We start from the raw sequence: 23,057 nt of genomic DNA on the forward strand, positions 1-23,057 counted from the left end.
TGGGAGACGGTGTGCTCGACAAACCGAGCCCCGTCTCCACCACTGCCGTCACCAACGACACATTTCGCCCTTGTCTGTCTTCTTGGGCGCTGGCTCCCTGCACTCACCACTGATCGGGTTTAGGTAAGTTCCCCCTCCCCGGCTTGCCAACTCCCTTTGGGCTAGCAGCAGGAAACGCTACCGTGATCGTCCGCAATGCTCCTGACACCCAGTAGGGAGGAGGGAATGCACCCCACTAAGACCTTCACTGGTCGCAGTGGACCCTCTGGCGACCTGCTTCCCTTTGGGGCGTGAGGCTTCTGGGTTTACACGAGAGGCTCCCTGGTCTCTTCCTCCTCCGCGGAAGCCGCTTCCCAAAGGAACTCGCCCTGCTGGAGCTGTGTTCAGCCCAGAGCTGAACTTCCAGCCTGGAGCTGCAGGTTCTGCTGGAGCTCTGTCCCTTCTTTCCTTGACTGTCTCGTTCCGGTCGAAAAACTTTCCTGATGTCAGGTTGCCCGCAGCCTCGACCCTACAGGGTCACACAGACTGCACTTCATCGGTGACGACCGAGCTGTGCCCTCTGTGCCTACTCGCAGTGGACTGGTCACTTCGGGGACACCCACATGACCCTCCATCTGCTCTATGCTTCCAGGAAGCCCCTACCCTACGGCCCGGGTTAATTCTTTTTCTCCCTTTGCTGTCCCTTCCTCCACTCTTTAACTATGGGCGCCTCCTCGTCTATACCTGAAACCTCACCACTCAAGTGTCTCCTTAAGAATTTGGCTACTCTCTCTCTCCCTGGACCTCAAGCCCAAAATTCTTATCAGATTCTGAACCCAAGATTGGCCCGCATATCCATTAGATAACGACAATCATTGGCCTCCAGAAGGCTCGTTAGATCCAAACCTTCTTCAGGATCTTAACTACTGCCTGAGCCAAAAAAAAATGGAGAGAGGTCCCATACTTTGAAGGTTTTAGCCTTCTCGCCCAACACCCCGCCCTCTGCACTTCCTGCTCTCCCTCTCAGGTCCTCCTTGCTTGTAAACCCCTCCCTTCCCCTACTTCTTCCCCTGACTTCGCAGATTCTTCCTCATTTGACCCAGCAGATGAACCCCCACCTTATCCCCCAGCCCCATCCGTCCCTCCTCTCCCGCTACACCCTCCACTTCTTCCGCCTGATTCCACCGATCCTCAGCCTTCCGTTTCATCCCCCTCCCCCGCCGCTCTCTTCCACTGGTCCCTCCTCCTCCTCCACTGAGACATCCCCTTCCCCTCCCTCTCCTTCCTGTCCCCCGCCAACTACCTCTTTCAGTCCTCCTGTCACCAGGTCTAAGGGACCCCCTCCTACTCCCATGACGATTGCAACCCTTCGTGAGGTAGCTGGTCCTGAGGGTGTTATTAGAGTACATGTGCCCTTCTCCATGTCAGACATTATTCAGTTAGAGAGGAAGTTAGGCTCATTTACCACTGATCCCACCACTTACATTTAGGAGTTCCAATGGGTCCTGCAGGCATACAGCCTTACCCATCACGACATCTACATGCTCCTGGCCAATAGACTTCTTCCTGAGGAAGGCGACGGGTCTGGGAGCTAGCCCAAGCCCATGCTGATGAAAATCATAGGACCAATCCCAACCACCCCACAGGCCCTCATGCTGTCCCAGAGCAGGATCCTCTATGGGATTACAATACCCCTGGAGGCTTACAGTCTCATGACCTTTTTGCATCCTGCCTCTTGGCGGGCCTAAAAAAGGCCACCCGCAAGGCCGTTAATTTTCAAAAGGTGCAGGAGGTCATTCAAAAGAAGGAAGAAACACCTTCAGAATTCCTGGATAGACTAAGCAAGGCCCTCCAGCAGCACACAAACCTCGACCCAGAAAGCCCTGATGGTCGTCATGTCTTAATGACATATTTCCTGGCCCAAAGCTACCCTGACATTAAAGCCAAGCTTAAGAAGTTTGAACAGGGCCCTGCTACTCCTCAGACCGAAATCCCCGGGGTCGCTTTCAAGGTGTTCCATAGTAGAGAGGATGAAAGCGAACGTTGTAGGCAGAGGGCTGAAAATGCCAAATTCCAAATGTTGGCCCAGGTCATTCAGAGAAGGTCATCACCACGCCGTCCCAATAAGACACCCCCTGGAGCTTGCTTCAAATGTGGTAAGGAGGGACATTGGGCCAGGGATTGTCCTTCGCCAAGGATACCTTCCACCCCCTGCCCAAAATGCCACAAAAGGGGACACTGGGGGGTAGACTGCCCAATAACCTGGAGGGGAGGTTGGTCAGCCGCCCCACAACCCCAGCCTCTTCTGGGCTTGGCAAAGGAGGATTGACTGAGCCTTGGGCCTTCCCTCCCGACTATTACCATCAAGAAGCAAGAGCCTAGGGTCACATTTCTAGTGTATGGATGCTTCATTACCTTCCTCTTAGATACTGGTGCCACATTTTCAGTCTTGAGGGAATATTGGGGTCCTACCACACCCTCAAAAACTCCTATTGTCGGGGTAGGAGGTAAACAGATTTTCCCTCGAAAAACACCCCCCTTATCATGTTATATGCAGGGATCCCTTTGTCCTTCACACACTCCTTTCTCGTTATGAGCCATTGCCCCATTCCCCTTCTGGGAAGGGACATACTCTCTTTATTGAAGGTCACCATCCACATATCACCCTCCATCTTCCCCGCCTCTCATTTCCTCATGATGATCCTAGGGACAGATACACCTTCATCATACACTCTCCCACAGTTAATCCTGAGGTTTGGGACACAACCACACCCTCTATGGCTAAATGCAGTCCTATTCATATTGTCTTACGGGACCCTTCAAGATATATTAGTCAACCACAATATCCACTCACAACCACAGCCCTCCTCGGATTAGAACCCATCATCCAGGATTTATTACGGAAGGGGTATCTTAGGCCTACACACTCTCCTTTCAACACCCCCATTCTGGCAGTTAAGAAACCTAACGGGTCCTACAGGCTGGTTCAAGACCTTCGCCTCGTCAACTCCTCTGTGGTCCCCATCCACCCGCTAGTGCCCAACCCCTACACCCTCCTCTCTCAAATCCCTGCTACTACCACCCACTTCTTGGTCCTAGATTTAAAAGATGCCTTCTTTTCTATTCCCTTGTCCTCAGAATCTCAGGATATCTTTGCTTTTACATGGACTGACCCTCACACCCACCATTCTCATCAGCTTACCTGGACTGTCCTCCCACAGGGATTCAGGGATAGCCCCCATCTCTTTGGCCAGGTTCTTGCCCAGGACCTCACATCCTTTCACCCCACCTGCCCTGACTCTACTCTCCTTCAATATGTCAATGACCTTCTTCTATGTAGTCCCTCTTGGGCACACTCTCAATCCCACACCACCCAGCTTCTCAATTTCCTAGCAGATAAGGGATATAGGGTGTCTCCCCACAAGGCCCAGGTTTCCCAGTCTTCTGTCACCTAACTTGGTTTTCGTTTTACACCAGGCAAAAAAGGAAATACCACTGGATAGGAGGCAACTCCTCTCTAATCTTCTGGTGCCTCATACGAAAGCCAAAATACTATCATTCCTAGGACTAGCAGGTTATTTTAGGGTCTGGATCCCAAATTACTCTCTTCTAGCCAAACCCCTGTATGACCTAGTAAAGGGACCCCCTGGTGAATCTCTTGCCTCCTCCCCCCGCTACCACTTTCACAGACTTCAGCAATTCCTCTTAAAGTCACCCGCCCTTCACCTTCCTGATCTTTCAAGACCATTTCATCTATATGTCCATGAAAAAGGGGGGCAAGCACTTGGGGTCTTGGGTCAAAATTATGGGCCTACATTTGCACCTGTGGCATATTTGTCCAAACAATTAGACCCTACCATCCGTGGGTGGGCCCCTTGCTTAAGAGCTCTGGCTGCTGGACAAATTTTACACAAACAAGCCTCTAAGCTGACTTTCGGGGCCCCTTTAACTATCCACTCCCCACATCACTTGAAGGATCTTTTAGCTTATAGGGGCCTTCAAACCCTTCCTCCATCCAGAGTCCTGTCGCTCCTAACTTCCTTTCCGGAAAACCCTAATATTACGTTCCTCCCCTGCTCTGCATTGAACCCTGCCTCACTGCTCCCAACGACCCCCACATCTAACACACCAGCTCATAATTGCTTGGAAACCTTTGATGATTTCCTCCCCTGTCATTCTTCCATTTCTGAGGGACCACTCACCAATCCTGACCTTATCTGGTTCACTGACGGCAGTTCCTTTAGGCAGAATGGCACTCATTATTCTGGATACGCCGTAGTTTCGGCCACTGAGATTATAGAGGCCAAAGCTCTGCCTTCAGGAACTACCAACCAGCAGGCCGAACTTGTAGCAGCCACTCGTGCCTGCCTCCTAGCACGGAGCAAATCCCTCACCCTTTATACTGACTCAAAATATGTGTTCCATATTCTATTATCCCATGCTGCAGTATGGCGAGGCCTACTTACCACTAAAGGTAATGCGATCACTAATTCGGCTCTTATAACCAATTTGATAGAGGCCTCACACTTACCCACCCAGTTGGGAGTTGTCCATTGTAGGTCCCATCAGAAGGACGGCTCTCTTATCACTGAGGGCAACACCAAATCTGACCAGGCTGCACAAATAGCTGCTACCACTTCCAATTATGACCCCCCTGGGGGACATATAATGGCCGCTTTAGACTGTCCATCTGAAGCCCCTACTTCTTCCAGTAAGAACAAGGATCTTTTTGAGTTCCTCCATACTCTATTCCATTCCAATTCTCAGTCTTTGACCCTCTTTTTACAGAGCTTCTTCTCCCTCACCCCCTCTGACAAAGCCATGCTACAGAATATAGCCTCTAATTGTCAGATCTGTCAGCGGACCAATCCTCATACTCCTTTAAGGCCTAAACCATTTCCCTCCCACCAAGCCCAGGGATATATTCCTGCTGCTGACTGGCAGGTAGACTTCACCAATATGCCTGCAGCACGGCACACTAAATACCTCCTTGTCTTTGTGGACACTTTCTCTGGTTGGGTTGAGGCATTTCCCACTTCTAATAAAAAGGCTTCCACTGTAGCTTCAATCTTACTGACAGACATCATCCCCAGGTTTGGTATGACCACTTCCCTACAATCTGAGAATGGTCCTGAGTTTATTTCTAGGATCACACAAAAGGTCTCTCAAGCCCTCTCCTTCAAGTGGCATTTCCACTGTCCATATCACCCCCAGGCTTCAGGGAAAGTGGAAAGGGTAAATCAGACTCTGAAGGAAGTCCTTACCAAATTAACAATGGAATTAAACTTAGACTGGGTCAAACTTCTTCCCTTTGCTTTGCTTCGGATCAGAGCTCTCCCTAAGAAACCATCTTTACTGTCTCCCTTTGAGATAATGTAAGGAAGACCTCTTATACCCCCTGGGTTGGTCATTTCACAAGGACCTCTCACACGAAATTTGTCTTTACCTCTCTTGTTTCATCTCCGCTCGGAACTCTGGAAATATCAAGACTGGCTTCTTCCGGACCCAGACTCCTCTCCAAACACCCCTCCCTTAACACCTGGGAGTTTAGTCTATTATAACACCCCAGAGGATAAAGGGCCTCTTGCCCCAAAATGGGAAGGCCCCTATCCTATCATTCTCTGTACCCCCACCGCCGCCAAACTTTCCTTACCAGGCAACAGTCTCACCCACTGGATTCACATTTCTAGGTTGAAGCCATATTACCAGGAGGCCCCATCTGCTGACGACAAGACTACCCCAGAGGAGCCTCAAGTGTCACCTCCTAGACCTCCCCTTTACTCCTGCTCTCCACATCCTAACTATCCTCTAAAGCTTTGCCTGTCTCGCGTAATCGCTCATACTCTACCATGACTCCCACTCTTCTAATTGGTATTTTCACAATCATCACCCTTCTCCCGGGGACATCATCGTCCTCCTCTTATACTTGGAGATTCAAAGTCAGAGAGACATATGTCCAAGGCAGCACTTGTTACACTCACCTAGTTTCTTTGGTTGATTGCACCCCTACGGGATGTAATGCATCTATCTTCCTTCCCCTCTCCTCCCAGAATTCTGAACTTTTAAAAACAGCCACTAGGCCTTACCTTTGCTTCTTATATGATCAGACAGAGGATTACTGCAAATGGTGCCCCTACTGGTCATGCAATATTCATAACCCATGTGCATGCATCGGGGATTTCTGTGTTGGAAATTTCAGATTGATCTCGGGGGGCTATCAATTGATTATCACTGACCCTAACCATCCACGCTGGACCTCTAGGGTAAATGCTTCCTTCTTCTGTGACATATCCTCTTCCACCCCCTGTGGCTCCATCTCCATCTCCGGAGAGCTTCAACCCTCCCAGCCCTCAGTAGCTATAATCTCTACTGACATAAAGCATTCCGAACAGCAGTTGTTAGACTCCATACAGGATCCATATGAGCCTAATGTCGGGAGTCCACCATAGTATTCATGGCTACAACTACTTACTGAAACTGTAACCTTCTTAAATCTAACCCTCCCCGCCATTACACCAACTGATTGCTACTTATGCGCCTCTCTGACTCGACCTTTGCTTGTAGCGGTTCCCTTGAACTTCTCGGCTTCTGACCTCTCAAATTTCTCCACTCCATCTGCTCGCCGTTCTCTCCGAACCCTTTCACCCGACGCTCCATTATGGGAGCCTGAGGAGTCTAACCATACTGTGATTCCCCGGCTCTGCCTCCTGGGCTTGGGTGTCTCCCAGTCTAAGTTTTACCACTCTAACATCACCTTTAACTTCACCCTCTATGCACCACTTGGCTCATTCTTCTGGTGTAGTGGTTCTCTCATCACTATCTTATTCACCAACACCTCTACCCCATGTATACTGGTGACGCTTGTCCCGCAATTGACTCTCTATACCCCAGCTGAAGTGCAGGCCCTCTTGTCTCCCCCAGTGTGGAATAAGCGGGCTGCTTTCCTTCCAATACTGGTGGGTCTCTCACTGGCTGCATCTGCGGCGGGAGCAGGAATTTCTGGTGGAGCTCTAGGACACTCCTTATGGGCTGTACAGGACTTAAGTTCTAAACTTGAGCAAGCGCTCACTTCTACGGCAGACTCTCTAGCATCTTTACAAAGGCAGGTCACATCCTTGGCTCAAGTTACTCTTCAAAATCGACAAGCTATAGACTTACAGCCGAAAAAGGTGGAACCTGTCTCTTCTTGAGGGAAGAATGCTGTTACTACATCAATGAATCGGGCCTTGTGGAAACTAATGTAGTCAAGCTCACCGACCTGGCTACCTCTTTGAAAAATCCACCAAACCAAAACCCATTTGCCACCTTCTTTTTAGCCCACTTCCAGTTGTGGTTGTTGCCTCTTTTAGGGCCCATATGTCTCCTTTTCCTGATGTGTCTGTTCCTGCCCTGTCTGCTTCGCTTCCTACAGGGCCAATTACGGAAGATCTCTAACCAAACTTTCAACCAGCTTCTGCTTAGGTACTACCAGCCTCTGATGACCGATGAACCCCCAACATCTTCAAGAGAACAGCTCACTCAGTGCTGAAGCTCACTACCAGGTGCGATGGAATGCAACGGACATCGGACAGCGGGAGACAATGAGCCCGGAGAAACTCTTAGTCTGCCATCCTGGATTCTTGAGTCTTTATGTCCTTTTAAGCCTCCTCATGGCCCTTGGTCTCTTCTCTGTCAGTCCTCCAACATGGAACTTCTGCCCAAAACTAACCTTTGCTTTAATTTTTATCTTCATCCTGTTTTTGTTCGCTCTGATCTTCTTCAGGTGCTGGTGACGCCATGTCAAGGCAACGCTTCCAGTATTTTCTAGAGTCTCTGCTACAGGACCAGTGGCTGACACCAACTATCTCTTCCATCCAGGACTGGTTCGATGCCATCGACGACTTGTGGTTTCAGGAAACTTTCATAGACTTCACCCCTACAGAAGTAGCTGTCTATAGCCACTGGGTTTTATTTCTGGTTGCCATGATATCCCCAGACCTGCCCCCCGAACATTCCTCCACTTCCCCTTCTAGGCCCTACGCCGCCCCCGCACAGCCGGAAACAGCCAGATCTGACCAACGACGCCCCAATTCCTAAGAAAACAAAAAGGGAGGAATGTTGGGAAAACATATAACGGAAGCAGCACCCCAGAGAAAAACCCCAACATGGCGCCTAACGACCCTCTTTCTCCTCTTTTTTCTTTCACTGGCGCGAAACGTTCCCGCCGGCGCCAATGTTCAAATCCTGCGGGTGGGAAACCTTAGCCCCAATAAGAATTAACTTCTTGGGCTCCGGAACTGACATATGGAAGAGCTTGATAATAAACAGGTGACCCGTTATCTACCTCAGCCCTGCCACTTCTTCTTAGGTCTATATAAACCCACAGCCTTTTGTAATAAAGCAGAACCTCTCCGGTGATTTGTGTCGTGTAGTGTCTTCCATTCGTAGTGCAGTGCATCTTACAAAGCCAGTTTGTGAGGACGCAGTGGGAAGGTGGCAGTCTGTGGCTCAGAAAAGCCCGGAGCCTGTGCCTGCTGCCCTCTGACCTGACTTGCAGTCTCCAGGACTAGAAATGATCACGACCACTCATGGTGGTTCACTAGAGCAGCTCCAACTAAGTCAGGTGCTGCAACCAGGAGAAGTGAAGGCACTAGGGCTCCTGGAGGGTGGCTTGCCACAGGGCACACAGCGGGTGGTGGAGGGCCTTGGGGGCACACTGCCCTCTGGGCCTAGGCCCTGGGCAAAGAACCGAGGGAAGGACCTTTGAGACCTGGGCTCACTGACTCCCTTTCCTGGTTAAAGGGGAGACCTCAGGCACTTCCCATAATTGTGTGCCTTGCTGGGATGAAGTCCAGGGCCTCACCAGTGCTGGGCACGCACCCTAGCACAGAGCTACTTGCAGCTGCCCTCTTCCAGGCTTGGCGTATTTGTTGGAAGTGAGCAGGGTTTTGGTGAGACTCGGCTGGAAGCATGGTGCGGATGAAGGAGGGTTATTTTTTTCCTACCTCCTGGCTCTTATTTTGTTACAGATCTGCAGAAAATCCTGACACTACTTTGTGGTCATGGAGTAGTCCCAAAGCGTCATCTGATTTTGTGCAGATGGGGTTGGGTTATGCTCTCTCCCCGCTGAATGGCACGCAGAATGGAGGTGTGTGGGTCTGGCCTGAGTTAGCCCCGGGCAAAGCGGCCAGTGTGCACAACCTGGAAGCACAGCAATGGTGTGTCGCTGCCCGTGTGCGCGTTCCAGGCAACCTGTGCACTTGATGGATGTGGGTGGAGGATTTTCAGGTAATCGTTAAATTCTGAATCTGGCTCTGTCTGGGAAATTCTGACAGAGTAAATTTTTTAAAAATATGAATGCATTTTGTATTAAAGGACATTTACTTTTTCTTTAAAGAGAAAAGAAATCTTAAATTACAACCTTGGTGGCCTGATTCCCTACTCTTTCAAGAATTGAGCTAAAGCCTCTGCTATTTCATGGACTTACTTACTTCTCCCCAACAACTGCTTCCAGTGTCTTTTGTATGTCTGATTGCTTCCTTCTAGATATTCTTTTTAAAAAGGAAAGAACAACACTTTCAGATATTAAAAAGAACCAGGCACGGTGGTGCCCACCTGCAATCCCAGCTATGCAGGAGGCTGAGACAGAAGGATCACAAATTTGAGGCCAGTCTTGACAACTTAGCATGATCATGTCTTGGGCTGGAAATATAGTTCAGTGACAGAGCACTGCTGGGTTTGATCTCTTGTACCAGTGGTGGTGGTGGTGGGGGAACAGATTTTATGTATGCAAATATACATATATGCACAGTCACACATATAGAGACACACATATAGACACACAAATACATATGTTCACATATATGGACACACACATATTTAAGTATATGTATATATACAAAGCATACATAATGAAGGTCCCTTAACTTACCACCTTCCTTAAGAAATAAGGCCCTTTGTGCCTCTCCTCGTCACGTGGAACTCCAGTGCAACTTGACAGACACCGTCCCTCCTGTGTGTGTCTTCCTTTTCCTTTTTTTTTTTTCCTGTGTGTGTGTGTGTGTGTGTGTGTCTGGGGATTAAATTTAGTTGTGCTCTACCACTGAGCTATCTTCCAATCCCCCCCTTTTTAAAATTTTGTTTGAGATGGGGTCTCACTAAGTTGTTGCAGCTGGCCTTGACTTCGTGATCTGCTTGCCTCAACCTCCTGAGTCGCTTGGATTACAGATGTGTGCGTCCACTCATGTATTTTTTTCTTTTTCTTTTTGATATGGGGGATTGAACCCAGAGGCACTCGACTACTGAGCCACATCCCCAGCCCTGTTTTGTATTTATTTAGAGACACAGGGTCTCATTGAGTTGACTAGCACCTCGCTGTTGCTGAGGCTGGTTTTGAACTTGCAATCCTTCGGCCTCAGCATCCTGAGCCGCTGGGATTACAGGCCTGCAACACCGCAACACCGTGCCTGGCTCAGTGTGAATTTCTTTACACTTTTCTTATGCAAATGTGTCTATTGAAAGATCTGTGGGGTCATTTTGCATGTTTTAAAACTACATAAATTAACCAATTGCAGCCTTGGCTTCTTTGCACTGAATGGAGGGTGCCCAGAGGCTGGGGTGGCCCCGGCAGCTCTGGTCCAGTCGCCTTCCCTGTACAGAATTCCACGTGTGAGCACACGAGGCTCCTCTTCCTGTGGTGGACGGTCAGGGCTGCTGTAGACACATCTGCAGGGCAGAGCCTCTTGTGCTGGCTGTGCACACCCCTTCCTAGATAGTGCCGCATTCTCTGAAGCAACGCCCACATGCACCTGCTGCAAAGGTATGTGGGCGTTCCCGTGACTGCTGTCCCTGCTCCAGGCTGCATGCGATGGTTAGGACAGGGCCACCCTGCGGTGTCTGAAATGGGCCGTGGGTGGAGCGTGGAGCCTTTGCAGGGTGATGGATGTGGGTGGAGGATTTTCAGGTAATCATCTCCCTACTGTGAGCACGTGCTGCTTGTCTGCTTCCTCCCACCTAGAGGCCCTCCTCTGTCCCCGCGTGGTGAACTCATGCCCACCTCCACCTGGCTTCTCTTCCCAGCGCAGCCTCCCACTTGCTTCCCGCCTCCATGACTAGTGCAGCCTGCTCCTCCGAATTGCTCCTTGCCTGCCCTCGCATGTATGCAAGGCTGCTGCCCTAGGAGGCTTCTCTGAGTGTCGAAGAGTCAGAGCCCAGTGCTGGGCTGCCAGCTTGCGTGAAAACATGGGGGAGAGCAGAGGACCCCAGAGCATCCTGAGCAGAGCCTCCGCAGGGTCGTGTCCTGAGGGGCCCACGAGCGCCCACCTTGGCTCGCCCGTAGCTGACCCCTGCTCTCTGGCTAAGGCCAGGTGCCCCCTCCCCCAGCCTGGGAGGCCTGGGCCTCCAGGCCTTCTCTCCTCCTCCCGAGGCCCCGTCAAGGACAGCCCCTGGGTGCTGATGGGTTGCCGCAGGCGCTGGTGTCCTGCACAATGCCAGCATGCCCCAGGGTCAGCCGCTGTTCCCGGGCAGGGCCTAAGGTTCTTCTAAAATCAGGACTTGTGGCCTTCTTTGACTCTCCCCTCTTGGCCCCCACATGACTTCTGTCCCAGTTGGGCAAGTGCTGTCTCAGTACTTCTTTCTGTGACTTATTTGACTATTTTGTTATGGCTTTTTTTGAGTCTCTCTTTCTCCGAGGTCGAGGACCTGTGGTTTCTAGCTTGTTTCACTAGTCCTTGGTACAAAGTTACCACTGAGTAAATGACCATTAAACAGATAGACACATGGACGCATGGGATGGAATCCAGACCTGGAGTGAAAACCTGGCATATGGGGACCTCCTGTTCCTATGGAGTGCCTGCTCCACTCCAGAGAGCCAGGTGGTCTACCTGCAGCCCACGCTGTTGCACACATGCCCAGCGTTGCTCCATTCAGAGTCTGGCAGGTGCTGCACTGTTTCCCTGTGAACAGGAGATAGAGAGGCCGAGATTTTTCTGGTGTGTTGTCCCTCTTCTTAACAGAGACCTGTTGGAAATGGCACCTCAGGGTGCCACTGCTGAAGAGTCTGGTGGATGTCAGCCCGTCACTCCTTTTCCAGTGCCACACCTAAGAGCTGGGATATGAGGAGCGGAGTGAACAGAGACTTCCTCTCCCTCACCTCTGCAAGTGGCCTGCTGCTGGACCGCAGCTCCAGTAGCAGTAGGGACCCTTGGGGGTTCTCCACGTGGCCTAGACACACACCCTTTCCCTGGCCTGCTCCAGACTGCGGGCTGGCTGTGTGCTAATGACAGCACCACAGACTGGCCTGTTACCAAGAAGGAGATCTATTGTGGCTATCCTCCAGTCTGAGGTCCAGGAGCCACATGGCCTTCTCCCTGGCAGGGTCTGGGGCAGCTCAGGGTGTCCCAGGGCTGGAGACGGGGTGTGCACACATGTTGTGAGGGGGCTCATCTGCTCACAAGTATCCAATCAGAGGCTCCACACAGATGATCTTCCCTGGTCCTAGTGACCGCCCAAAGGCCCAATTCAAACAACCAAGTTCCACCCACCTGGTACCTCACTCGGGGATCAAACTCCGACATGTGTTCCCTAGAGAGAGCGAACCATACCCACTCCCTCGAAGGCCCAGCCAGAGTCCTCATCCCCAATCTCACTGTCACCAGCGAAGGCTGAAGGAGACTCTGGCCTGTGGACGAGTGTTGCTGGTTCGTCATCTTTTCACTACAGATTATCTTACCCCCACATCGGCCAGGATATTAGTGTCTGTGGGGTGTATTTTGGAAACAATCTTACTCCTCATTTCACAGTATTTTCTTTAATGTTTTATTTATATTTACGTATTCTTTAATTATTTTATTGTTGGATATAATCCTAAAAGGTATCTTCTGTCAGTTCTAGAGTAAGGCAGAGAGCATCAGGAAAAAAAAAAATAAACAAGTATTTACTATATGGCAAGAAAATGAAACAAAGAATGATCAGGATAAAATTACTTTGAAGTAAAATCTACTTTTTAGTTGCTCTTAAAGTACTTTCTAAAATAACTGGAGAAAAATGTAGTACATTTCATGTTTTAAAAAATTATTATTAAAGTATAACACTTGCTTCTGAATTTGTAATTGGCATTCCAAATCTATCAATGTTATATAAATATTAAAACAACTTAGACTTTTAAAGCCTTTTCTTAATTAACTTGTTCATTCATTTTTAATAAACTAGTAGTAAGTTTATCAGTGAAAATGGAAATCCTAACAATTTCACAATACATTCCTAGTTTACTAACAAATAATGGGCTTTCATTCAGTTGGCCTGTCTTGTGGTTCTATAATAGTTTAATTTTCTTTGGCTTTTTTTTTGGGGGGGGGGGGTGAGGAGCAGAAATTCAGTTTACTTTTGATCTTTTTTTTTAAATTTAAAAAATATATATATGTGTGTGTGTGTGTGTATACAGTTGTTGATAGACTTTTATTTTATTTATTTATGTGTGATGCTGAGAATTTAACCAGTGCCTCACACATGCCAGGCAAGTGTGCTACTGAGCCGCAGCCCCAGCCCTACATTTTACCTTTCAAAATTCTTATTGGCCATGACTAATTCTCCTGCTTGAAAGTAGAAATGTCCACCTTTTCTACAGTGAGCCGGCAGTACTGTTGTTAGTAGGAAAAGCTACCGACAGCGTGTCGTCTAAAACGTTTTGCTCATCTGTTCTGAGGGAGTTGCATGGGCTAATAAACTGGAGACTTTTGCCAAGTCTCAGTCCCCACAGGGCTTTGCAAACACACTTGGCTGCCATATCTACCTGAAGCAAAAAGTTTTTATAGCTTTACCGAAAGGTTACATTGAAGGGCATCTATGCTCAAAAGATCATCATTTTGTCTGTACAAAAAAAGCACAAATTAGATCTAACATATATGAACAAAGTAATAACGAAATCATAATCCTGAGATCAGGATTCAAAGGAGGCGGTGGTTCCTGTCACTACTTTAAGCTGGAAGAACATCAGTAACTCAATCCTCCCAAAAGGGGAGAGCAAGAGCAAGTCAAAGAGGCTGAAGAGAGAGAGAGAGAGAGAGACAGACAGACAGACAGACAGACATGGACGGACATTCAGAAGTCAGAAGTGGGCTTTTATCTGGGCGGGGGCGGGGGTTGCTGTTTCTTAGAAAGTTCTACCCAAATAAGGCAGAAGGGGAAGGATTACAAGGGACAGGTACCTGAAGCCACGCCTTGGTATCAGAGCTGGGACAACGCTCAAGTCACTATGAAGTGCAGTAGTGGGTCAGAGCCCCCTGCGTCAGGACTGGAAGGCGCGTTTCTTCAGAGCAGCTCCCACATTTAACATGACATCTGGAAAAATCCACCCAGCTAAAGTGTTTTCTTTTCCCTCAATTAATACAATATTACCATATGGCAACTTTACAGCCATAGATTACCTAAAACAGACACACAGAAAAGCAGATATTCTATATAAAATTTAAGGCATACCCAATACATTTTTGGTATAGATATATGTTCAGTATAAGATTTATCCTTATTTTTAATAATTAAGCCCTCAAATAAATAGAACTATCTTGAAATATGACACTAATTGGCATATGTAGATACATGAGACTTTTTGATTTATGATGATATTATATCTCAGTGAGCCCATGGTAAATTAAAGATACCCTGAGCCAGAAACACCACCATAAGTCAAAATGCCTCTAACTCACTCGCTCAGCCGTGACCTGTGCTCTGGACACACGTCAGACTACTTGGGCAAAATCGTCTGGGCAAGGCCTATTTTACAGTTGTGTGTGCACACGGGTGGGCATTTCACAGGCCTGACGGGACCTGCCAAAAGGCAGTGGCAGACCATCTGCTGTCTCCCTTGAGGTCAGCTGACTGGCACCCCGGGGAGGGTATCCTGCTGCTTGCTGCAGCCCAGGGAAAGAGCAACCCCAAAGGTGAAGGGCAGCTTCTACAGAGTATGTGTGGCTTTCCTGTCTTTCTAGGACAAGAGACCGAACGTTGGGACTACCTGAGAGTGCTTTTCACCCAGGGAACCTTTTCATTTTTAGTGAATTTTAAAGAAGCAACATTTATTATTTGCAGTGTTATAACTTATTAAAAGTAATTTAAAATAACATTCTGGCATTGACGTGAAGTAACTTGGTGAAAGATGTTGTCCATTATTCTGCTAATCTCAATCAATCAAGACTCATAACACCTTCTATGGTCCTTGCACCACACCTAAAGTAGTTTTTAATGATGTGCAAAATCCAATTTCAGTGAGGGCTTTGATATGATATGCTATTTTTTAGAGCTACGCAATACATTCCAGCTTAATTAATATTTCACTTCACGTAAATTAAAAGTTCACTCAGCAATCAAAAGGAAGAGGCTGAAGCAAAAATAAAAAGGACACTTAGCATCGATTAAGAGATGAGTCTAGGAACTTATTTTTCATAAAGGCAGCAATGGGGATTCCAAGAGTAGAAATTAAGAAATAATATAACAATCCTCAGTGTTAGCCAAGTTCCCAGACAGCAAGGGAAACCCGAGGCGGTAAATGGAGACGAGTGAACCCAGCCCTCTCTCAGGGCTGCGGCAGTCCCTGCTCCCATTTATCCTTCCCCTTCTGTTGGCTATAGGGGGAAGAGTTTGGTGTTTTGCTGAGTCCCTCACGTCACACATTAATGCCAAATTCGGAATTGAGGGGTGGGCCCCCCAGCTGCATTCCTCCCTCCCTTGAAGACCAGAGCACCAAATTGGGGGAGTCCAGGCGCAGTGGGGTCCAGGTGCCACTAGCAGGCCATCAGGCTCCCCCACATCCAGCTCTCGGCTTGCTGACAGCTGAGGGCACTGCCAGATGGCCACTGCAGGTTCAGCAGGCCCCTCGGGATTCCTGCCGCTTTGCCTAAGTGTTGTGACGCCCAGCGCCCCTGCCTGAGGGTGCAGGAGAGGAGCATGTCAGGTTGCTCCTGTGGCTCCTACGCCTGGTGTGATGCTGTGACGGCCTCCTGGAGACGTCCTGCAGCCTCTCTCGCATGGCGGGTGGCGGGAGTCACCTCTGGATTTCCCCAAGGTAGCGAGCAGTCCCCTCCCCAGCGCCCCTCCCCGTCCCCACCTTCCTGGCCGCTCTGACCCCAGGGTGCTCTGCTGCTGTCTGGTGCTGGGCAGTGAGTGGTCCCTACCAGGAGGTGTCTGGACTCAGAGTGCAGAGAAGAGTGTGGACCTGGGGATTTCCTAGTCATGTAGTACCCTGACTTTGAGACTTCCCAATGAGACTCCCCACCAAAAAACCCTTAACAAAACAATGATACGGAAAAAAGAAAATACATAAGTAAATGCAAAGTAAAAATATGAAAATAGCAAACAAAGGAGAGCATCTCCCCCTTGTTTAAATGTTTTCCTTTATTCTGTCTCTGACTGTCGTCAGGATATCTTTCTTTGCCCCTGAGTTGTGACAGAGGGCAAGTAGTTTTAGACAGAGTGAAGAAAGGTAGGAAGGCTGCTTCAGTCTTCCCCAGACCTGGCTCGAGGGGAAGGCTGCGCCACCTTGCAGCCTGTGGAACAGCCTGCGGATCTTGATTAAGCTGGCCAGCAGGAAGAGGTCCTCTCCACTCACGTACCACAGTACTGGGATCTCCTCAGGCAGGGCCACCTTCCGAGCAGCAGGGAGAGAAGGAGGGTCAGAGTGCGGAGTGGCGCCGTGGTCACCCCTGAGCCAGACAGTGGTGTCCCTAGGAAAGGGCGGAATGCCCTTTTGGGACCCGCTTGGGGCTGGAGGGCAACCAGCGCTTACCAGTTACTCGAGCATCTTAACCAGGTCACAGAGAAGGGAGCGCAGAGGTGCTGGGGCAGACCTGCCTGGGGAGCGCCCCGGGGCTGTGCCAGGCCGGCCTGGGGGCAGAGGGGGGTCCTGCCCCAGAGAAGGCCGACCTGGGACTGCCCAGCCTCCCTGACTTCTCGTAATGTGTCCCCATCTCTGCAGGCGGGGACAAGTGAACCTCTCTTTAGCCTGTGTGGCCTCTGCTCTCCCACTCTGGGGCCTCAGCGGGGACTCTAAATGCGGGCAGAAGCTTGTCACCGTGAGCAGAGGGACTGCTTACCTGCAGAAGGCAGGACTGTGGCATCTTTCTGCATTGGCCCTCCCTCCACAGAAAGGAAAGCAGGGAGGAGAGGACGACCGGACAAAGGGGAATGGAGAGGTCCCAACCTCCTGTCCACTGTCCAACCCCCAAACCAGGAAGGCCACTCAGAGGTCACGTTGGGGATGGTTCTAATGAGATCTCGTCCCCAGAGACGATTTTAAGGAATTACTGAAAATCAAAACACAGAGGCGACTCTCTGTAAGGATTCATGGCCGGAGACCCTAACCCAGCACACACACGCCCTGAGCTCTGCCGAGTAAGAGGCAGGGGGACCCTCGAGGATGGGGACCCTCAAGGATGGGGACCCTGGGATGGTCATGGGAGGCGGCCCTCTCCGTGCCCCTTGTGCGGGCCGCTGGTGGCCATGGCTCACGCTGCACCAGGCTCTGTGCAGGTCTCCTGCCCCCAACAGCAGCCCCCTGCTCAGATTGCAGCCGGTGGCAGAGCACACAGAAAAACAGGTTTCAAAGGCAAAAAGGAGCCCGCAACTGAGAGTCAGCCAGTACGAAGGGCACCAGGCTCTCCTGTGGTCTGGTCTAGAGAGCGCAGCTACAGGAGAGAAGGCTGATTCTGAAGGAGCACAGACCAGCACCTGATCTCCACCAGGTCAAAATGAAGACCAGTGGGAAGATTCTGGGGAAGCCCCAACTGGTATCACAGTGTCCAACAACTAAGAACCAGGTGCCCCTCTGGGGACTGATTCTTGCCTGAGTGGACAGGAGAGGCTCAGGGAACATCCACAGAGAAGGGCTTGCAGGCAGTGGCGGAGATGTGCACACAGCTTGTGTGTGTCTACGATGGGCACAGTGCGCATGTGTGCATGGACCCACCATGCCAAGGAAAGGCGGCAGTGGGCATGTTGCACAGGAGCCAAGGACAGCACAGTCTCCTTTACGCTGAGCTCTTATCTAATGTATATAAGCATATATATAAAATATGTAATTCCCCAGGGATTTGAGAGAATATTATCGTCAAAGAAAGGCACAAATTCTATGAAACCAGGCACAGTGGCTCAGGCCTGTAATCTCAGCAGGCTGAGGCAGGAGGATCGTGAGTTCAAAGCCAGGCCCAGTAATGGCAAGGCCCTAAGCAACTCAGTGAGACCCCCGTCTCTAAATAAATACAAAATAGGACTGAGGGCTGGTGGATGCCAAGCACCATCCCTGGCACTCTGCATCCTAATCCTCGCAGTGGCTGTGGATAGGGTCACCTAGCTTATGGAAGAGAGCGTGAAGTTCACTCAGCCAAGCAGCAGCACTGGGGTTTGGAACTCGAGACTGTGGAACTTACAGTCTGTGTCCTTAACCACAGGCACCACTGCCATCCAGGGGTGCACTCTGGGCTGTGCCCTGAGCAAGGCAGCAGGGCAAGAGGAGAACAGTGTGGAGGTCCACCTCAAGAAGCCCACCATCCAAGGGGAAGGGCAGCCCGATCAGCATGGGTGGGCAGAGGCAAGACCACAGAAAGCCCCAAGAAGGATGTGCTCAGTGCAGGTGAAGGCCCAGGAGGTCTGGTGTGTGTCTCCAGGAGGTGCTTGGTCTTGAGTGCAGCCAGACCAAGTCCCCTGGCCAAGCTCAGGGCTTATGCCATAACAGGGCGAGAAGCAGACAGGAACCCTAAAGCCCAGGCTCCAGCAGCAGGACAGTCACAAGGCTCCAGCTGTGCTCCCTGGACCAGGTCTGACGGAGGGGTTCAGGAGACACAGTGAGGCTGCCTCAGTCCACCTGAGACACTTGCTGTGGCTGTCACTGAGCTCCCTGGCCCCTGGGGTGCTGGGAGCCACTGCGGCATTTGTGCCCAGCAAGACTGTGGCACTGGGGGATCAGGCACAGTGCAGCCCACAGTAATGGCACCTAGCACGTTGCTTTACTCTTGGAAGCTGAAACGCTTAGCCTATTTTAGAGATGTGCCTACCTTCACTTTGGTCCCAACGCTGATTCTTGCCTGTTGTCCCATTGCTAGGAAAGTGATGGAAACCTTGTCCTGCTCTAAGATGCGAATTCCAACGTGATGGTTCAGAGCCAGGAAGACAGGCTTGAACGAAACCAAGGGCGAGGACGTCACGGAACGGGACCAATTCCAGACTCTTATTCTATTGCCAGCTTGATCTGAATATTGACCTCCCAGGAGATTGATGAACACCCTGGAAGGAAATCAGAAACCACAGATAGTGACACCACTGTGCAGGGCTGGAATTTGCTTGTCCTGGCCAGAGCACGGGTGATGGGACCTCAGGTCATCCCGGGAGCTGTCCCACTCTGAATGACTTGCCTACTAATCACCAGTTGTGGTCTGATGGTGGGTCCAAAGTGGGGCTGGAGGGGTGAAGATGGAGCAGGGAGGTTTGGTCTAGAGAGAGCGGCTACAGGAGAGAAGGCTGATCCTGAAGGAGCACAGACCAGCACCTGATCTCCACCAGGTCAAAATGAAGACCAGTGGGGAGATTCTGGGGTAGCCCCACTGGTCTCACAGTGCCCAACAACTAAGAGCCAGATGCCCCTCTGGGACTGATTCTTGCCTGAGTGGACAGGAGAGACTCAGGGAACACCCAGAGGTCTCTGCAGTGGAGAAGGCAGAGGTGGGCTTCACCTCTCCAGTCTCAGAGCGCCTCATGTTTTACCATGTTACATGTCAGCTTCCCTGTGCTGCCTCAGATCTGGTGGCACTAGTTACCATCTGTCCTACTCAGTCACCTTCTTCCAACCAGGATCACCATCCAAACTAGAGAGCATCTGGGCACTGAGAAAGTTGGCTTAATTGATAATGAATTATTTTTTTTCAAAACTATTATGAACTGCCCATGAGGTCTCCCAAGGCAAGGTAGCTAATGTCTCATATTCCCAGGATTTATAGCTGGTAGTCATCTAACCAAGCACTAATTAAAAACTAAGGTGATTCTCTTGTTTGATCTGGAAAGGGGGAGATTTAGTTTTACCTTGAAATGTGAGTGAAAATAATATCTAGCTGAAAATCCCTAGATAAATTAGCCCTTTTACTTTTTAGCAAACATTCTTTGAGTCTTTACCCTGAACAGATATGTTGCTATATAATGGCAAAGATTCAGAGTGTGCCTCGAGGAACTTCCAGCAAGCCACTTGCACAGAAGGGGCTCTGGGAGCACCCAGGACCGCCGCACCCACGGGAGCCCACTCTCAGGCTAGGGGTTCACACAGCCAGAAGGAAGCAGCCACTGTGGTGTGCGTTACTAAAGCACCCCGCCAGAGGTGACACAGAATGACTGCCAATCACATCCAGTGTGCATGGTGGTAATGGATTGGCTGCTTTGGACTGAAAACACAAATAACTCATCCTGTTCGAGCTTCCTCAAGAACGGGCAGTCTCCAAGTTTCCCAGGTGAGATCGTTATGCCTAGAAATAACTTAAAGAGAAATATTTCTTTCTGAAAAGCTCGGGATGTTAAACTTGTATCTGAAGTTAGAAGCCAGATTTCACTTTGTCAGGCTAAATGAAGTACAAGGATGTCATGAACTGCGTGCTCAGTAGGTCAGCGCAGGGTCAGGGTCCTGGTCCTTCAGGGGACTGCTGGCACGCTCCTCTTCTGGTTGTGCCATCAGACGCTCCTGGTGAGCTGTGGCAGTGCCCGCAGTGACTGTCCCTGAACAGCTGCTTCCACAGATGGGCATCACCCCACCATGAAGCACAGGCTCCTGAGACTGCCCGGGCTCCGGTCCCCAGTCCCTAGAGGGACCACACTGTGTGGTTCACATGTTCTTACTGCGGGTAGAAAGAATGTGACAAGCTTGGTTTTATATAGTTGGTGGAATTTTCCTGCTAAAAAGCTTACGGAATAATATACACCAAAAACAGCTCTGTGCTGGGCATCGTCACCTAAAGACCACTAACTGAGATCATCCTAAAGCCATTCCTGTCCTTTTAAAAAAGTCACAAAATCAAACAGCCAAACTACAGCAAAAGGAACACAGAGGCCTACCAGACATTTCCATTGGGGTGGTAGCAGGAGCTTCTGCCCGAGGAGTCCAGCAGCGCCAGGATGGCAGGGTTCGTGGGCACGTCTTCTTGGACTATACACGTGAAGCCATTTATCTTGTTGGGCACTTGGATGATGGCTAGGTTTCCAGATGGATAGCTGAGATCAGATAAGGTCTGAGTTGTTCTAATGGTCTGTGACTATACTGGGAATAAGTTCAATTTATGAGACAGCTGTTTAAAATTATAAAGCATTCTGGCATGGGAGTTGCTGTTAATACCAAATGATTTTATGTCTTTTATGTGGATCAAAATATATTTATGAGATGTAAAATTCCTCAACAAAAACCATAGCAAACAGAATTTATATATGTAAAATTTATGCACCATGATAAAATGGAGCTTATCCCAGGAAGGCAAGGTTGGTTTAACATCCGAAAAAAATCAATCAATGTAATATACACTGCATTAACAGAAAAATGCAAGAAACACATGAGCATCTCACAGAGGACAGGAAAATACCTTCAATGAACTTCAACACCTTTTCATGATAGCAAGACTCAACAGTCTTCAAATAGAAGGGAACACCTTCCACCTGATAAAGGCACCTATAGAAACACTGCAGCTGAAGTCGTGCTTCACCACGAGATGCTGCTTGCTTTCCCTACGGTCAGAACTAACACGGACCCTGTTGCTCTGCTCCACTTGGTGGTACCAGAGGGTCTGGCCACGGAGAGTTTGGAAAGGAAAAGAAATGAAGGCCCCTAGATTAGAAAGGGAAGTAAAGCTGTGTTTGCAGATGACATGATGTTGTGTACAGAGAACCCAAGGAATCCACACAGTGGAAGGGTCAGCACTGATGAACAAGGTCAGCCGGGTCGCAGGCTGCCAGCTCAATACACAAAAATAACTGCACTTCTGTATGTTAGCAGTGAACATTCTGAAAGTGAAATAAAGAAAACCATTCCATTTAGATAGCATCAAAAAGGATAAGGTATGCTGAGGAAAATTCACTTAATGTCAATGCTGGGTCCACATGAAGGCCAGTCATAAGACCAAGAAGACACTGGATGGAGGCTGAATCGTTTTGAAAATCAGACACAGCCTTCAAGAGGGCTAAGAAGAATTAAAATCAGGACATTAAATGACAATAATAAAAGTTGGATAGGTTATATGTACTGATGTAATTGAAATGAAACCTGCTCTTTTTCTCATAGAACCTAGGGAACTAAGACTGCATTAGGACTCCTCTGCTGTGAAAGTCTTGAAAGTTCTGGTTTGTCATTGGGGTTTGGCTAAACATTTGGGAAATTATGACTAAAAATGATTATCTTTTATAAAGGGAGACTCCTTAGTTCATGAAAAGTCCTCATGAAAAAGAAAACTTTCTCTCAGCAGCTCAGGAGGCTGAGACAAGAGGATCGCGAGTTCAAAGCCAGCCTCAGCAATGGTGAGGTATTAAGCAACTCAGTGAGACCCTGTCTCTAAATAAACTACAAAATAGGGCAGGGATGTGGCTCAGTGGTGGAGTGGCCCTGAGTTCAATCCCTGGTGCCCCCCCCACACACACACACACAAAAGAAAACCTTCCTAGAGATAGCAAGAGGTATTAAGAGGCTTTTATGTCAGAATATCCAGTGGCCTGGCAGTCAGGCACCAGCCTAAGTGGTCGGTGACTTTAGTGTTCCAGGGAACGGATAGAGGATTTGGGCATTAAAAAGTAACCTGCTGCTCATGGGTGTGTAAGCAGCACACATGTTCTGGGGAGCAAGACCCATCAACGCTATAAAGTAAGAGGGCAAGAGATGTGGTGAGGCATTTCATTTCCTAGGAACTAAATTCAAGGAAGTAAGTGGCAGGTGTGCACCAGAGTTGTCCCCGCAGCTGTGGAGCACTACAAAGTGGCACCCACCTCCCCCGGGGAGCAGGAAGTAGGCTAGAGGAAGCACAGTAGGTCCATGCCATGAGGTTGCATGGTAACAGCAATGGCCTCGCCTCTCCACGTCCTCGCATGTCACTATTCAG

The 23,057-nt window shown here is 49.5% G+C and overlaps 1 protein-coding gene and 1 long non-coding RNA gene across 2 annotated transcripts in view; one reads left to right on the top strand and one right to left on the bottom strand.

Annotated features, from left to right (window-relative positions):
- LOC139706725 (uncharacterized) lies at nt 1-8,376 on the top strand. The gene is made up of 2 exons (XR_011708366.1): nt 1-123; nt 7,742-8,376. It is a non-coding gene; the product is annotated as an uncharacterized lncRNA (long non-coding RNA).
- Nucleotides 8,377-16,330: 7,954 nt separating this feature from the next.
- Nucleotides 16,331-23,057, bottom strand: part of Erich6 (glutamate rich 6) — a 33,330-nt gene continuing 26,603 nt past the window's right edge. The window contains exons 13-15 of the mRNA XM_027933861.2: nt 21,037-21,192; nt 18,999-19,227; nt 16,331-16,594 (exon numbers count right to left, since the gene is read on the bottom strand). Of these exons, the coding sequence (XP_027789662.2) occupies nt 16,331-16,594; nt 18,999-19,227; nt 21,037-21,192 (649 nt within the window). The remainder of the gene's footprint in view (nt 16,595-18,998; nt 19,228-21,036; nt 21,193-23,057) is intronic.

Source organism: Marmota flaviventris, chromosome 8 (assembly GCF_047511675.1).
Source record: "Marmota flaviventris isolate mMarFla1 chromosome 8, mMarFla1.hap1, whole genome shotgun sequence".
NCBI lineage: Eukaryota > Metazoa > Chordata > Mammalia > Rodentia > Sciuridae > Marmota > Marmota flaviventris.